We start from the raw sequence: 17,442 nt of genomic DNA on the forward strand, positions 1-17,442 counted from the left end.
TTTTGGTGGAAAGAGTTGCTGACTTAGGGAAGATTTAGGAAATACAAATGTTGTTTCGAAGTGTTGTTTTTATATATAGGTATGCAATACCAACTTCATGCAGCAAAATGCTGATCATTTGCTTTAATAGTTAAACCTCAAATTAAGTTGCAAGTGCATCATTGTTTTAGTGAACAGCCACAGAAGTGCCTTTAAAATGTTTTTTAGCTGTAACAGGAAACATTTCACAGAAAATTGAAACATTTCTGAATCTTTCTCACAAGACTCACCTTTCATAATGATTTCCAGAAAACTCCATTAAATAGCATGTTGTTTTTCTGAGTCTTCTTTATAGACATTTATCCCTGCAGTCTAGATATGCAGTATTTTTCTATTAACATTCAAATTAATACAGTGATGTCAAATAGACTGCATCTAAGGTACAGTGAACACACCAGCAAACCAGCTGCTTAAAAATTCCCTCCAACATCCCCTTACCTCTTGATTTCATCCATTTCTAGTTGCAATTGCAACAGGCCTTGAAGATGAACATGTTCAAGCAGCATTCAGCCAGGACAACAAGAATTATTGTATGCTGAGTCCTCTGGAGCATCCTCTGCTGGAGGTCCTTTCTCTTTCAAACCAGCTGAGCTTCAGCTTGGCTGCCATGGGTGAGTTCTGGTGCATCAAGAAGCAGTCTTCTAGTGGGTGTTTCCTTAGTACCTTCTAAAACAGATTTAAGAAAGGAACCATCAGTCTCCCCTGTGACAATTAATATTTCCTCAGTTATGCCTATTGTGCTGGTTTAGGATGGAGTTATTTTTCTTCCCAGTGGTTCTCTGGTATGGGGCTCTATTTTGGATTTGTGCTGAACACAGGGTTGATAATATGGAGGTGTTTTTTGTTATTGCTGAGAGGGGTTGACACAGCTTTCTGTGTAAGGTGGGAGTACATGGGATGTTGGGAGGAGACAAAACTGGGACAGGTAACCCCAGCTGACCAAAGGGATATTCCAGACCATAGGACGTCATGCTCAGAGTATAAAATGGGGAACAGAAGGAAAAGGGAGGAACTTTTTGAGTGATGGTGTTTGTCTTTCCAAATTAATGCTACACATGATCAAGCCCTGCTTTCCTGGAGATGGTTGAACAGCTGCCTGCCCTTGGGAAGAAGTGAATTGATTCCTTGTTTTTATTTGTTTGTGAATGCAGCTTTTGCTTTACCCATTAAATTGTCTTTATCTCAAGCCACAAGTTTTCTACCTTTTACCCTCCCAATTCTTTCCCCAATCCTACTGGTTGGGGGATAAGCAAGTGACTCTGTGGTACTTGGTTTCTGGCTGGGGTTAAACCAGGGCACCTTTTTCCATTGTGTTCTTAACGAACACAGCATTGATTGAAAAATACTCATTGAAGTTAATTGATCCGCAGTCAAACTAGCTTTAGGTTTTGGTTCCTTTTTTTTTTTTCCTTTTTATTTTTAATGGCAGAGGCAAGCAGTTCTTGAACAGACAGGCTGGGAGATGGAAGAGGTATAGATGACATCTGCATCTTTCATGACCATGGTCTGTAGCATTCTATGGGCTGTCTTGTGTGTTGAAAGCATGGTGAGGCTCAGAAACACCTCAGCTAGAGCTGAGAAATGCCATGAAGGTTTACTATTAACCCTGCTGAAACATTAAATTGTCTCTAATTCTGTTTTTCAGCTTCTATCTGATAATAGACTTGGTAAGACTTAGACTTTTTGGCAGAAGATAAAGGCAGTCTCCTCAACTTAATTATTACTCTTGAATTTGAGTAGTGTCTTTGCTTGTAGTAGACACTTTGAGTAGTGTCTTATGAAGTAAATGGCACAGACCATTTATTATGGAAAATTCTTCCCAAAACTGTAAAAAGTAATACCCAGGAAGTTGTTATATTCATATTGAAATAATGGCTTTGTAGGGTCATTTCTGTTTGGGTTGCCCACTTTGCTAGGTAAAATAAGATGCTTTTAAATTACTAAACTCCAGGATTTTTCTAACATTTTCTTCATACAGCCCAGAAAAGGAAACAGTTAAGTCATACAGCTTTCCTTCATCCTCTGCTATTTTCCAAAGAAGATTCATGTTCTGTATTCCTTAGGCATTCACAGTGCATGAATGAGAAATAGTGTGGGCTTTACTGATCTTCTGAGGAATATATAATTATTTTCTGTGTTTTAAGAACAATTACTTAAGAAGTGGCAAAGGAGATAAAAATAAGTACAGTAAAATATGTACCCTGCATATAGGAAAGGTACATACAAAAGAAATTTATGCGGATTCTTGGGAAATTCGATATGTAAATTATTAATTGAGAGAAGAATGAGGAGAAGGGAGAGAAAAGGAGATTAAAAAAAGGAAGAAGCAACCATGCATCCTCACTATGAGAATGGTTACAAAGTTTTAAGGAATATAAGATGTGAAGTGGCACTCACTCTCAATGCACAGCTTTGCTGTAATTTAGCACTGTTTGGCAAAGGCAACCTTTTAAGGTGCCTTCAGCTAGTAGTGCAGGCAGTTATGACTTGGTCTGCCTTTCCTACCTGTTTATTCCCCTCCCATGCATTGTCTAGCTTTGGAAGTGTAAATTCTCCAGAGCAGAGATTTCCTCAGCAGGATTTGCTAGGTTAGGGCCCTGCTGGGTGGGTCCTTATCTCAGCCATGAAGGCTGATAGGACGTGAAAGGTAGAAATAGTACTGAGTTTGTGCTTCTGTCCATGCAGAAGTTGCCAGCAAGTGAAGGAAGGTGTGTTTTTAACCCTCAGCACGCTCAGGTGCCCCGTGGCTGCCCGCACGGTCAGACACGTCTGCTTGGTTTGGGCCCAGCTGTAATTACAGAGGTGCAAGGCAAGCCCATGGGTACAGCAGTGGTACAACAGGTTTGCAGAAAGGCCTTGCAAGATGCTGAGCCTGTATGTGCTGAAAAGGAGTTATGGAGGATGATTGTCTGCTGGGTTTTGTGGTGGTGGCTTGTTTTTTGAGAGGCAGACTGGCCTCCCCACTTGAATGAGCAAGCCACACCTCAGTTTGGGTCGCCCCCTGGAAGCTGAGCAACAGAATTTATGGTTTCTGCTATTTAGTAACGCTTGTCTTAAAGCCATAGATGCTGCATTCATATAATTTACTGGTTTATTTTCTTTCCACCTGCATGAAATGTCAGAGGCTTCCAGGGAGCCCTCACTGCCCCCTGGTAGTGCTGACAAGGGCACTTCAGCTGAGGGGGCACCCAGTTTTGCCAGCCACACTGGAGATGTCCCCAGTCTCCAGTCACTTGGCACTGGGAGAGACTGGTGAACAACAAGCTGGTGGTGCTGCTGTTCAACAAGCTGTCCATGAGCCAGCAGCGTCCTTGTGGCCAAGGCAGCCGACAGAATCCTGGGATGCATTAGGAAAGCATTGCCAGCAGGTCAGGGGAGGTGACCCTGCCCCCTATTCAGCTCTGGTGAAGCCTCATCTGGAGTGCTGTGTCCAGTTCTGGGCTCCTCAGTACAAAAGAGATGCGGAGCTTCTGCAGCAGATCAAGCGGAGGGCAGTGAGGATGACTGAGACTGGGGGATCTCTCTTATGAGGAAAGGCTGAGGGAGCTGGGCCTGTTCAGCCTCAAGAAGAGATGACTGAGAAGTGCCCTCACCAATGTCTACCAGGATGTGAAGGGAGGGTGTCAAGAGGATGGCGCTGGGCTCTTCTCAGCGCTGCTGAGCAATAGGACAAGAGGCAAGGGGTAGAAAGTGATGCACAGAACTTTCACCTGAACTTGAGAAATAACTTCTTTACAGTGCAGTGACTGAGCACTGGAACGGATTGCTCAGAGAGATTTTGGAGTCTCCCTCACTGGAGATACTCAAGAACCGTCTGAAAGAAAACCTGTGCCGTGTGCTGTGGGATGACCCTGCTTGAGCAGGGAGGCTGGACCAGATGTGGTTCCTTCCAGCCTGACCCATCCCGTGATCCTGGGATTCCGTGAGGCGAGAAGGGCAGGCGGCCCGCGGAGGCGGCCGGGGGCAGGTACGGACTGCCGGCCTGGCCCCGCAGCTCCCGGTCCTCCCCCAGGACCGTGTACGCGGCACGGAGCGCCGTGTGTCAGCCGGGCGGCGCCGCGGAAGGACTGCAGCCCCCAGAACGCGGCGCGGCGGGCGGTGACGTGCGGGAGGCGGGGCGGAAGTGTGTGTTCCCCGGGCTGGGCGGCCGCCCGGGCCCCGTTCCGGCTGTCCCGGCCTCGGCCTCGGCGGCGCGGGGCAGGGGGCAGGAGGAGGCAGAAGATGGCGGCGGACCTGGAGACGGAGGTGCAGGCCATTGACAAGAGCCTGCTGGAGTGCTCCGCCGAGGAGATCGCCGTGGTGAGGCGGCGGGCCCGGCGCGAGGAGGGAGTGGAGTGGGGGGCTCGGAGGCCGTGGCGGGCACCGGCCTGGGGAGCCGTTCCGAGGCCGAGGCGAGGCCGCTCCGCGGGGCCAGCGAGCTCTCCGGGAGGGGGTGTCCCTGCCGGGGCTGGCTCTGAGGGCACCCCCGGCCGGCAGCCGTGTCCCGCCGTGGCCTCGGCGCGCTGTTGTCGCCAGCGTCGCTGTTGCAGCAGCCGCGGTCCATGGCAGCGAGCAGCCAGCTTTTCCTGTTGTGCCGGCTGGCGCAGGTGGCTCCCTGGAAGCCGCCTGGACGTGGCCATCCCCTGCCGGGGGCGGCCGGGCATCGCGCCCCTTCCTTGAGTGCTTCCTGAAGTTAATTTCCTCCGCCTCTGCTGCCCCTTCGCCTCGCTCTGCCGGCAATCGCGCCTAGACCTGAGGAGATGCCCCCTCCCTATTCATTTAGGTGGATGGCTGACCCCAATATGCTTTTCAGTGTTAAAGTGCTATTACAGGATTCTTCCTTCTTCCCCACTACTTAAGATGCGGTGCTGGAAAAGCTTACAGGAGTTAATCTTAGGATTAATAGAATGGGGTGTTTCTAGAGGAAATATTAGTAAAAGCAGTGTAACATTTGAAGAAGTCTACTTCTGTTTATATACTTCTCCTGTTCTTACAAAGAGTAGTTGAAAGAGGAATGTAGTTTCGAGGGTAAAGCCTTAGGAGGAAGTTTTGTTTCTGACATAAATGTTTGACTTGGGCATTTGAGGAACTGGGTGTGTGTGTTAAATTTTTGAGACTGCTCACGTGCATATGAGTAGGATAAAACCTTGAAGAGCTGTCTGTGTGTGTCTCAATGGGAATTACATTGGCTGTTTCCAAATGTAAATAAAACACTGTTATAATTCAGATTATCCTCAGATTATGCTTGTGTATCTTCAGTGCAGACAAAGGTATGATTAGATGGGCAGATGTGCCCAGTTAGCTATATGCTAGCTAGTTAACTCCGGGATTAGTCTTGCTTCTTCTCTACAGCAAACCAAATAATTCCATCGAACATTTATAAAGTAGTTCAAATTGAGCCCAAATTACCTTGTCTGTGTGAATAGCAGATGTTTTTTTTTTAGGTCACACTGTAGGTAAACTCAAGGCATTCATGCACCCAGGGGAATGCATTTAGGAATTTGCTGTGGGTAGCAGTGCCAGCTTAAATGTAGTAAATTCTTTCTCATTTTTATTTGTCACCTGCAGAAGCTCCAATTCTGAAATCTGTAATTCAAATCTAGTGGGGTTTTTCTGCCTCCTTTGCTGATAGCATTACTTTGCTGATAGCCCAGTATTAACAAAACAAATACCACCCCAAGGCAGTAGTTGCTGCACTTAAGGCTTCAGTTTGTCAATTTAATGATAAATTTCCAAAGAACAAAAATAATAAAAATAATTTCTTTTTAACATAACATGAGCCTACATGCAAGTATTTTTTTGTGTAGCTAAAAACCCCATAAGTTGTACCTTTTAGCTTTTGAAACAGACAAATGAGTTATTTTATGGTTTATTAGTATTCTACATTTTTTTTTTCTCCTGGTATCTCTTACTTAGATGGGAATTTAATATAAACCCTGATGAACCATTAGGTATTTACTTATGTAAGGTGTTGTTTGATCAATACTTTGCACTTTTTTTTTTCTCCAGGGTAGTTAAAGTTGTTGCAGGAGAGTAAGTGTGAAGAGGGAGGAAGTGAAGAGGAATACACTTCCCTTTTTAATAAAAATCCTCTCTTGGGAGAGTAGAATATTAGCTTGTCTTGCGTGTGATTTCAGGTTAGAAGAAAGACAAATACTAATTGAAACCTTGCCTAAATGCAGAATGCTTTTATGAAAGAACAAATTCCAGAGTTTTGAGTTGTTTTTCTGGAGTTCAGTGCTCCCCAGGTGGCGATTTAGAGAGGCAGTGCAGCCTGTGTGTGCCTATGTATATATTTCTATTAACAGTCTCACTTGCACAACAGACCTGTGAGCTGCTTTCCTGGCAGCTCCTAGAGCCACATCTGTTTCCTTGTCCTAGTAGCCTGGATTTCCTTCTGATATTATTTCATCCAGGACCTGATTTTCAAAACTGTATGTGCAGCTATGTGTATAGGACTGGCTCCACAAGCAGATTTAAGTGTGGTGACGTTCATCATTGCCACACCTCACTCTCAGACAGCTACTCCCAGGGTTTTTGGGATGGGAAAGCCATTTACTTGAGGAACAAGAATTTTCTCTGCTTGGGTATTTGTCTGAGCTTGTAGTGTAGCTAGTAGGCACTGTGTGTTTTCTGGGTAGAAATTAGTAATATACTGCTGAATTAAAAGACTGATGTTAAAGCTATTTTACGGAAAAATTCCTGCAATTTAATGACTAGCATATGCTATAGAAAATAATGCAAAAATAAGCTTAATAAATAGAAATCATGGAAAAGATTAGGTCACTGCCACTGTGATTGAGTTGGTGCCTGGCAGTATTAGCAATTTGGCAAAACTCATGAAAGAAGAGGAAAAGATGAATGAATTGGTGGGAAAAATTAAATTCTTGTTTAAAACTTTACATTTTAATCCTTTTTTTTCCTATGGTATTCCCTGAGTTGTGGTGGGAATGGTGAGATAATCTGTAGATTTCTCGACTCTTGACTATGGCTTTTTGGCAACCTCTTTCCATGGACTTCCTTGGGGAAAAACTGGGCTTTTACCATCAGAGCGAAATGAATATAGGAAGATTTAGTCAAACTGAGGAAAAGAGAAGTGAAGAAAGCACCCTGACAAATTAAGTTTTTTTAAAATACCAAGTTCTACTTCAGAAAAACATATCTAATAAATGAAACTTCTTCAATATATTTAAAAAAAGGCTGAAATGCAGCCAGTCTGCACAGATGCTCAACTGACTGAATGTCTGTATCCCAAGGAACTTACTACAACTTTGTTATCTCAAACATAAGTTCTTTAGAGTAAGTTATAAATAATTCAGAGTAAATCAATCTCTAATATTTGATCACCAAGCCCGTTTATTTTGGCATAATTAATTCTGCATTTTCATGTACAGTTTTAGGTTGATTTTGAACTCTTTTTTTGGAAGCTGCCAGGGGGTATCTGGTTGTCACATTTACAATGAGAAATGGCATGCTGAGGCTGTTTATGTAACACAAGATTTAATCAGTGGTCACTTGCAGTATCTGCTTGCTCCCATTTGTTCCTTATAAAAGCCTTGCAGTCTTAACTTACACTTCAAACCTTTCTAAATTTGTTATCTACAAGGCAGAAATAAAACAAATGTTGTCGTCAAGTATTTTTTTATTCTGTGTGTATATACCGGGAGAAAAAAAATCAAAACTAGGAAAAGCTGTGAGTTTTTAAGTGGTTTAGGGCAGCTCAGTGGTTTGATGCCTTTTAAAAAGGGCCAACATTGTTTTTTACAATTGATTGACTAGGAGAATTGTAGTGAGTTGACCTTGGCTGGGTGTCAAATACCCACCAAAGCTGCTCTCTCACTCCCCTCCCCAGCTGGAGAGGGGAGAAAATACAACACAAGGCTTGTGCTGGAGATAAGGAGCAGGAAAGGTCACTCACCAACTACTGCCATTGGCAAAACAGACTCGACTAGGGGAACAATTAATTTTGTTTTTCTCACCAATCAAATCAGAGTAGGGTAATGAGAGACAAAGCCAAACCTTAAAAACACCTTCCCCCCATCATTCTCTTCTTCCCTGGATCAAGCACACTCGTGTTTTCCCTTCTTCCTCCCCTGAGCAGCACAGGTAGATGCAGAATGGGGAGTGTGGTCGGTTCCTCATGTTGTCCCTGCACTCCTTCCTCACATCCTTTGCTCCAGTGTGGGATCCCTCCCATGGGGACAGTCCTCCATGAACTCTTCCAGTGTCAGTCCTTCCCATGGGCTGCAGTTCCTCATGAACTGCTCCTGCCTGGGTCTCTCACAGGGAGTGCAGTCCTTGAGGAACAGGCTGCCCTGTGTGGGTTCCCTGTGGTGTCACCAGTTCTGCCAGCAGACCTGCTCCAGCTTGGGCTCCTCTCTCCTGGGTTCACAGGTCCTTCCAGGAGCCAGCTCCAGCCTTGGCTTCCTACTGTGGTGTCACAGCCTCTGGGCAACAGCCAGCTGCTCTATCTAGCATGGGATCCGCCATGGGCTGCAGGTGGATCTCTGCTCTGCGGTCAGGAGCACCTCCTGCCCCTCCTTCTGCATTGATTTTGGGGTCTGCAGAGCTGTTATTCTCCCATATTCTTTCTTACATCTCCCAGCTGCTCTTTTTGTCCCTTTAAATATGCTATTCCCTGTTACATCTGTTACCCAGGAGTTCTGCTGCTCTCTCTGATGGGCTCAGCTTTGGCCAGCTGTGGGTCCATCTTGGAGCCATCTGGTGTTGGCTCTCTCAGACACGGAGAAGCTTCTGGCAGCTTTAATAGTAGCCAGCCTGTAGCCCCCTTGCTACCAAAGCATTGCCTCACAAACCCAGTGCAAGAATTCATGGATCTAACATCACACTTTAACTGAGCAATTCAGATGAGTTATTTTGGTTGAAGGAGAAACTAAAACTCCATTTTCACAGGTGATTTGTTGAAATTAAATGAGAGAGGGACTGTTACCTAATGCTGTGTTTGCTTTTATCCATGTACTTTTTGTCTCTGTTCCTTGCCAACTCCAGGCTCCCGCTGATCCTCTGTGTCCCAAGCTGGCAGCATCTGTCTGCACTCCAGAGAAATGTGACCAACACAGCCTAGGCTGTATCCTAAAAATCACTGCCAACATTTTACTGGTCATTCATCCTGGAGGAAAATTTTAGTGATTTTTTCTCTTAAATGTTCTATATGTCAAAAGGATAAAATGTGTCAGCAAGGAAACAAATTCTTCCTTTTCTAACGTCTGTCTTTTGTGATCATTTAGATTTAACACTTAAAAGGAAGCATGGCTTTCTAGTTTTGCAATGACATTTTAGATATTTTGTGTAGAAATAAAATAACCTATAGGGCTAGAACTGTGTTTGATGTGTTTATTAATGAAGAATTTGTGTTCTCATTTTTTCTATTATAAAAGAAATGGCTGCAAGCAAATGACCTTCAAAAAGAAGTATACCAGCATCTGGCCTATTATGTACCAAAAATTTACTGCAGGGGTCCCAACCCTGCCCCTCAGAGAGAAGACATGCTGGCACAACACGTTTTGCTGGGACCAATGGAATGGTATCTTTGTGGTGAAGATCCTGCATTTGGTTTTCCAAAGCTTGAGCAAGCAAACAAACCTTCCCATCTCTGTGGCCGTGTCTTTAAAGTGGGAGAGCCTACGTATTCTTGCAGGTAGTTCAACTTGACATTGTGAAGTATTTATGATTTGTGTAGTCATGGAACATTTTGCAATAAGAATATATTGTCCTAATGAAAAGTTAATAACCAAAATATATTTTTAAAGTAACCTTGCAGTCTTTCATGGCAAGTGGGATCGGGGAAGATTAACACTACAGGTACATAAATGGAAAAATAATAATTGCTATCATGTAGAGTGTTTTCTGTACAAAAGAAATGCAAGATTAAGAAAGAATTTGGGGTCATCTTTCAGGGTGATTTAAGGGGATTCATCAGCAGTAAGTGGACAAGTGTATGTGTGTGCATTTTGGGTGTTAGTGTTGATTTTGTCTTTTAGACCTCTTTCCATGACTTGCTAAACCAATCTATCAGATGCTTAAAACAAGCACATCAGCTTCTAGCTCCTTCCCTACCTCTATCTCTAGATCTCTCTAAAAATACTTTTCCTTGAAAGACAGCAGGAAGTTCCTAACCAATTACAAGTATTTAAAAGAATCTTCAGTTTTAAGCCATTATATTACTAGCTGTAGGTTCATTTTCATCTTCTATTTTCTGAACTGTTTGTAGTTTAAAGTTTTGTTTGTGTCACAAATTCCTGTAATTTTTTGTGTGATTTCTACAACTCACTGGGACGCTTGAACACTTGGTGAGGTGACATGGGGACAGAATGTCTCTCTAATTTCAAGGGTTTATTTGTCTGGGTTTCCATCCCCTTTGTTTACAAGGAGAGAATGATAGTGGAAGAATTTTTCTTTCTAGTGCTCTCCTCTTCTAGAAACATAATACCTTACTGGCCTTTGGGTCTGGAAATGCTTTGTGACCTCTTTATAGTGAGAGAGATAAAATTAAACTGGTAGGTACTTCAGTTACATACTGAGTTGTTGGTCTTGAAAAAGCAAGTGTGTTTAGAAGAAAACTACAGAATTCCCAACATTTTCACTGCTCCATGTGAACAGTATTTGATCATTAACATACTGAGTATAGAGTCCCTCTCTTTTTTTTGTTGATCAGGAAACATCTGATTCCTGCTGTGTGCTAATTTTCTTTAACTTATGGCTGGTAATGAAGAATAGTGAGAGTTTAAATTAAGCTTTTGTGGAATACAGCAAAGAATTATTTTCCAAGTCCACGTTAAAAAGCAGTGGATTTTCTGTGCAATTGTACAACTTTCAGGTCTGCTTCTGCTTTAGATATAGGCACAGTTACTTGTCTGAGAAATTACTTGACAAATGGTACTGAATTTGTAAGTATACTGCTACAAGTTTAGAGCTCTGAGGAATCAACATTCTGTATTGTAGAACTGATCTACCAAATTTTGCATGCATGTTGTTGCATTAAATGATTGCTTGTTTATTTTAATCTAAAAAAAATAATGCCATGGACATAAACTATTCTAAAAGAGAAGAGTATTGTGTAATTTTGCTTTGACATTTTCACCTTTAGTGGCTCCTCTGGAGAAAACACATGTGCATAGGAAGTCATGGTTGCCATCATTTACTTTGGTTAAATGAAATTAAGAGAATTTTTGATCATGAAATTTCATGTGATCTCTAGTGTTTTCTTTTAAACAAAATAAGTTGTTTCTGTAATAACCATCATCATAAGACAGACATTCTCTTGCTATTTATTTTTACACTGTAAAACCCACCTGCCTTAATCTTGAGGTGCCTTGAAGTCAGTTGCATTACACGAGTTTATGTATTTTCAGTGTTTTTCAGGGAGACAGTTAAATATCATGCTTAATTGTCTCATTTGGTTTAGCCCATTTTACTAGAAATATTCCTTCTGTCTAATACAGGAGTGTTTGTAGACAAGACCTTATTATGGTCTCTTATCTCCTGGTTGAGAAAATTGTGTCCTTGCAGCTCATCAGTGAGCTTGTAGGGCTGAACTTGGAGGCAGAGGTTTGATTTAGTCTGTTGTTTGCAATCTTTCTTCCAGTGTTCACTGAAAAATATCTTCTCTGATTGCTGGAGATCATTAATGCTGGTGCTCTGTGCTTGAGAGAACTTACTTGGGTTTATTCTGGGTTATGTAATTCATCTGTTTACTTGCCTGTGTACTTGTCTCACCTCTTGAAGGCAATGTCTGTATTACCCAAACTAGACATACTACCCACACAGTATTTTAAAGGCTCTTCTGTTATGAAAACAGATTTTTTTTCCTATTTAATTTGTTTACCCTCTTTAAAGCCATCTCTTTCCTCTTTCAGAGTAATATATACATTAGTTGGAAGGTTGATATTGGTGATATTTGAAAATTGTCTGTTGTAAAATGTGTTAAGGCAAAAGCAAGTGTTTAATGGTTTTTTTTTTTTTTCTTTCTTTCTGTTGTTGCTGTTCTCAGAGACTGTGCAGTTGACCCAACTTGTGTGCTGTGCATGGAATGCTTTCTTGGAAGCATTCACAGAGAGCACCGATACAGGGTTAGTGATCCCGTGGGATAATGGCATGGTTATTAGTCATTTTGTGTGTGTGTGTGAAACAGTTTCAAGTTTGAGAATGTATACAGAATTTCCAAATGCTGAATGAACACAAAGTTCTGAATGTCTGCAGTAATCCTATGTGAACTTGAGTGTTTTGGTCTGAGTGTAACTTCTGGAAGTTAACACTTTAAAATATTGAGCAGTTAAAATTTATGTGCAGCAAATGTCTGTTATTTTTAATGCATGCCCTTTAGTGAATTTTACAGGTTTAGACTTGGGTTTTGAATTGTTCTGACTTTTGTGTTTGACTTTTTAAAAGCTGTTGAAAAACGTTTATTAAAAAGCCACTTCTATGTAAAGCTTAAACACGAAGTTAAAATAGAAAATGAAAACTGTAAATGCTGTTTATTTTAGTAATATACTGTTATTAGTAGAACAGATTAGTTTAAAAACAAAGCCAAGAAAATGTTGGTGTGTTTTTAAATAAGTTAAGTGAAAACTACCAGTGCAGCCTTTCTGTAAATCTGTTTTTTGTAATACTGCACTGTAATGTAAATGTAAATCTGTTCACTGTATGGTAACATTGAGTGCTAGGATTCAGGAAAACACTCCAAGCACAACAACTTTTATCAAAAAACCCTGCCAAATTTGTTGGTATCAGCTTACTTCTTGTACATAGGTTTTTACTTTTTGAGCCTATTGAATTAACAAGTCTAGGTAACATCCAAAAGTGTAAGCAAATGTTTTTTCAAATGTCCATCTAGTTTTGTTGATACTGTAAGATGTGCCTGTATGTATAGAATATATCAAGTATGCCAAAGATAGGTGAAAAAATTCTTCTATGCATTAGTTAATAGAGGTGATTCACAAAAGAAGTATTATTATGCTTATTAACTTGAGGTAGTCTTTAAAATAGATTTTATTAAAACAGTGTAAATATACCATTAAAATTTTCCAATTTTTTTTCTATGCTTACGTATGTGAAAAGTCTCTCAATTCCTTTTGTCATAAAGCATATCTTTCATTCAATATATAATAGTGCCATGTGGAATGATTTAGCTTTGTAGATTAAAAATGGAAGAATTTGGCATAGTATATGCCATGGCAATTAATAGATTCAGAAAATCTGAAAACTTCAGGTGGGGTAGAATGGAGGTGTTTGAAGGTTTTTGTTGTTCAGGGTTTTTTCTTTTGACATAGGCACCCTGATGAGGTAGACAAGCTTTTAGCTGTTGGGTGTTGTGATACTGTTTTTGTAGTACAGCTGCAGCTGCTCATTTCTTAATGTGCATATAGGATATGTATGCATATTCACATGAACCGCTTTGTTTTTAAATAATTTTAGATGACAACATCAGGTGGGGGAGGTTTCTGTGACTGTGGTGATACAGAAGCTTGGAAGGAAGGTCCTTACTGTCAGAAGCATGAACTTAACTCTTCAGAAACTGCAGAAGAAGAGGTAATTACATTTGAGGCATCATGTTTTAAAACACTGTTAACTGTTTATATATGTGTGTATATGTAAATTGTTCACTTGAGATTATTTTTAGTCTGCATGAAAGGGTGTAGGAACTTTATTAGTAATATTTGAAGCACAGTGTTAGACAAAAATTATGTATCTTAAGAAGTTCCTTAAAATGCTTTATACTTAAAGGCTACATTTTGTATGTTCTGGGTCACCTCTGCAGTTTTAGTTCTATTTCTTTGTGTTTCTGTATATTCTGAGAAGTCAAGGGATTCTGCCACAGACAAACCCCCTCCCCCCAAAAAAAAAAAAACCAAAACAAAACCAAAAAAAAAAAAAAAAAAAAAAAAAACCACCAAAAAAACAAAACCCAAAAACTCTATGTAATTATGTGCACCAAGAAGCCAAATTCAGCTGTCTGTGCAACAAATATTCTGATTCTTACTAAAGGGAAGTGCACAGATTTTTAAAAATCAAAGTACCTTGCTGTCACAGGAAAGTCATAATGGAGATGTAAGGCAGAGGTCTCTAAAAGAGCTTGTTTGGTATGGAGAAGGTAAATAGAGAACAGATCTTCACCACAGAATCAGAGCATAGCAACCTGGACATATTAAATGCAAAAGGACATGCCACATCTTACAGGAAGAACTCAAACTGTTGGACTAACCACTGCAAAACACTATTGTTTAAAGTTTATACATGTTTGAAAGGAAATTTAACATGGTTGTGGAAGGAAAGATTACCAATGGCCATTTGAAATTGTAGGTACCATCTTTGGTGTGGGAGGTGTTAGTGTCTTAAGTTACTGGAGACTAGAGAAGCATTCTGTCTTCTGCTTATAATCTTCTTATCTGTTATTACATCTCAGGAATGAGTGTGGCTTATTGGGCTTCTGACCTGGCCACTCACATCTGTTCTTACATGGTATAACTTCTGTGAGATTTTTTTAAAAGGGAACATCTAAAGCAAGCATTGGTAATTTTGCTGATCTGATGGTTTAAGTGAAGCAACTGTAATAGTATTTTCAGTGACAGTGGTCTCTCTAAAATCTGTTGCCACTCTCTCAGCCCTAAGACTCTAGCCCTGTTGCTGGGCTCACCACTTGGTGTACGTGCCAGTTTACATTAGTCAGCAGCCTTAGGAAACTCTTGTTCTGAAATCTTGGGTGGACTGCTACTTCTGTGCCCAGAGATACTCACACAGTGAGTGTGCCTGACAGAAAAATCAAGGTTCTGGGCAGGCTTTGTGTTTCTTCCCCATAAACCAGGGAGATTGAGATCTCTTGTGCAGTGTTTGTGTTTGAGGTAGATAAAGGATGGTTTGTTGAGCATTACTGGAGCCTGTTTTCTGCCTTGCCCAGATATGTACTTTTTTGAAAGTGCTGGGAGTGGAGGGACAGCTGCTGCTTATGGCTTGCCTTTGCTTTTGGTGGCTGATAGTTCTTCCTAACCTGGATAATTTTTCAATGAAGGCAAAAAGAAAGAGAAATGGCAGTTCTTACCACTCTTGTAAAGCTTCCAGATATTCCCAAAGAGTCTTGGGGTGGAGGGGATAAATTTTATTAGTACAGGCGAATTGCTGACTGTCAAGAGCCTCCTTTAGATGATGCAGACTTGAGTTGAGAAATTCTTATTGTGACCACTTTTATAGAACCTAAGCTGTAGTGAAGCACAGGATTTAGTATTAGGTAATCCTAAACCAGAAACTGGGCCGCTGTTAAATATTTTAATTGTCTAGCAATAACACATATGTCAAAATATCAAATGATGAATTGAGTCAGTGACCTAGTGTACAGTGTATATCCAGGTGACCTGCAGGCCATGCAGTGTTCCCTTTCCAGGTTTGTAGAAGAGGAGCTAGTTGTTCTCAAAATTTTGATACAGTAAAAAACAATTTCCTTAAGAGAAGAGGTTTATAATGTTTTCTATTCACCACCCTTGAAATGGACTGGTTTGAAATGGCAGTGGTACTTGCACTATGTTATTCAGAGTTGCCAGTGGTTCTCATGTGCTGTTCCAAAAAGTGGTCCATTTGACTTGGCAGACTGAGGCAGCTTTCCTCTTCCTCCCCCTTCACATTCCCATTCCCCCACCTGCAGCAGCCTCCATTCTGCTCTGGCACAGAGAGCAGGACGAGTTTGTGGGGGCTGCTGCAGTTGTCAAATGGAGAGCACAGGGCAGGCACAAATGGGTGCATGGTGCACGGACAAAAGGGGAGCAGCTCTCTGTGAGCAAGACTGAGATGTGGACAGATCATTATGAAACACCTATTTACATTTCAGCAGTTAATTATTTATATACCACAGCATATAAGAGACGTGCATCATAAATCATGATGCCAGTGTGCTGCATGTTGTATAAGCCTGGATAGATAAGACTTATGCCTTTTAATGCATGCTGCATATAAAACAGGACAAGAGATGCATGGTCCTTTGTATTCTGAGGTTTACTAATATTGATAAGTGGAACAAAAGATACAGGGATCTGAAATTATGGTTTTGAGGGCATAGCAGAAGAAGCACGTTTTAATGCAGCTGAGGTTAAAGTTCTTCCAAAGAACTATCTTAAAAGGTGTGCAGGAGTGAGAACAAGGAGACTGAGAATGGAAGAATGTGTGAAAATGTAAATAGGTGATCAGAGGCAAGTTAACATTCAGGTACTGAATGCTAGATTAGAGCTTTGGTGACTGTCAGTGTAGACCTGGAAGAAGAAAACAGGATGATTATTGACTCTGTTCCTTTCAGCTGAAAAGTCATTTAAAGAAAGACATCATTAAAGATGCTTACATCATCTTTGATACAGAGAGGTGCAAGTTTGACAGTTTGTTTTGAATGTAATTTAATTTCTCATTTGCTATTTATATTTTCTTTCCAGGATCCTCTTGTGCACTTACCAGAAGACATGGTAGCGAGAGCTTATAATATTTTTGCCATTACATTTAAATATGCAGTAGATATATTAACATGGGAAAAGGAAAATGAATTGCCTGGACTAGAAATGATGTAAGTATAATATTTGTCTTCTGCCTTTTAAAGGCTTACAGATATTTACAGTTGAAAATGCAGGTTCTGATTTTCAGAATGTTTTCTGCCTTTCCTGAAGTTGTCAGAAATATTTTGTATAAAATAATTGTAGTAGATTTGTATTTCTCTTATTTTTCCTTTGCTCTTGCTTTTACTTTTAATATTGCTTTAAATGACATAAATTCAATCCTTGCTTTGAGTGACATAAATTCAATCTTTGCTTTGAAGTGAGAAGAGTGACACTTACTACTGCATGCTGTTTAATGATGAAGTCCATACCTATGAACAAGTTATTTATACTCTTCAGAAGGCTGTCAGCTGCACACAGAAGGAAGCCATTGGTTTTGCAACAACAGTAGATAGAGATGTAAGTGAATTAATTGATAGAACTTTTAACTACCTTGAGCTAATGTTTGTTTTATGACTATACTTACTTTAGTCTGTTTTCCCAAAGTATGTGGTTAATGGGAGTCTGTGAGTCCTGTGTGTCATACCACCATGAATGCCTTAATATTAAAAACTAAATGTCTCAATGCATAAGTGCTATTTGGCCAGTCCAAACCAGACCTGATACTGAATATGTTTCAATGTAAATGTATTCTAGTAGGTCTTACAAGTGTAAATACCAAGGTGTTTCTCACTCCTCTGTCAAAAATGGGCAGCAGCTTTGGCTGAACCATGGAGCTGACATTGAAAGAGCCCCTAAATATGCTCCAAACATAGGAAATGCTTCTCAGAGTAACAGCATCTAAGTGTGAGGGATAAAATCCATAACTGACTGGTTTTTTTCTGGTGCTTGTGGAACTGTTCATGATTTGTGGTTTGTTTTTTAAATTTAATTTAATTTT

The 17,442-nt window shown here is 40.7% G+C and overlaps 1 protein-coding gene across 2 annotated transcripts in view; it reads left to right on the top strand.

Moving 5' to 3' along the window:
• Window positions 1-4,178: 4,178 nt before the first annotated feature.
• UBR2 (ubiquitin protein ligase E3 component n-recognin 2) overlaps window positions 4,179-17,442 on the top strand; it is a 55,214-nt gene continuing 41,950 nt past the window's right edge. For both annotated transcript variants that reach the window (XM_058019875.1, XM_058019874.1), the window contains exons 1-6: window positions 4,179-4,338; window positions 9,417-9,676; window positions 12,029-12,107; window positions 13,453-13,566; window positions 16,446-16,573; window positions 16,823-16,961. In XM_058019875.1, coding sequence (XP_057875858.1) covers window positions 4,261-4,338; window positions 9,417-9,676; window positions 12,029-12,107; window positions 13,453-13,566; window positions 16,446-16,573; window positions 16,823-16,961 — 798 coding nt within the window. In that variant the 5' untranslated portion in view covers window positions 4,179-4,260. The remainder of the gene's footprint in view (window positions 4,339-9,416; window positions 9,677-12,028; window positions 12,108-13,452; window positions 13,567-16,445; window positions 16,574-16,822; window positions 16,962-17,442) is intronic.

Source organism: Melospiza georgiana, chromosome 3 (genome assembly GCF_028018845.1).
Source record: "Melospiza georgiana isolate bMelGeo1 chromosome 3, bMelGeo1.pri, whole genome shotgun sequence".
Classification (NCBI taxonomy): Eukaryota; Metazoa; Chordata; class Aves; order Passeriformes; family Passerellidae; genus Melospiza; species Melospiza georgiana.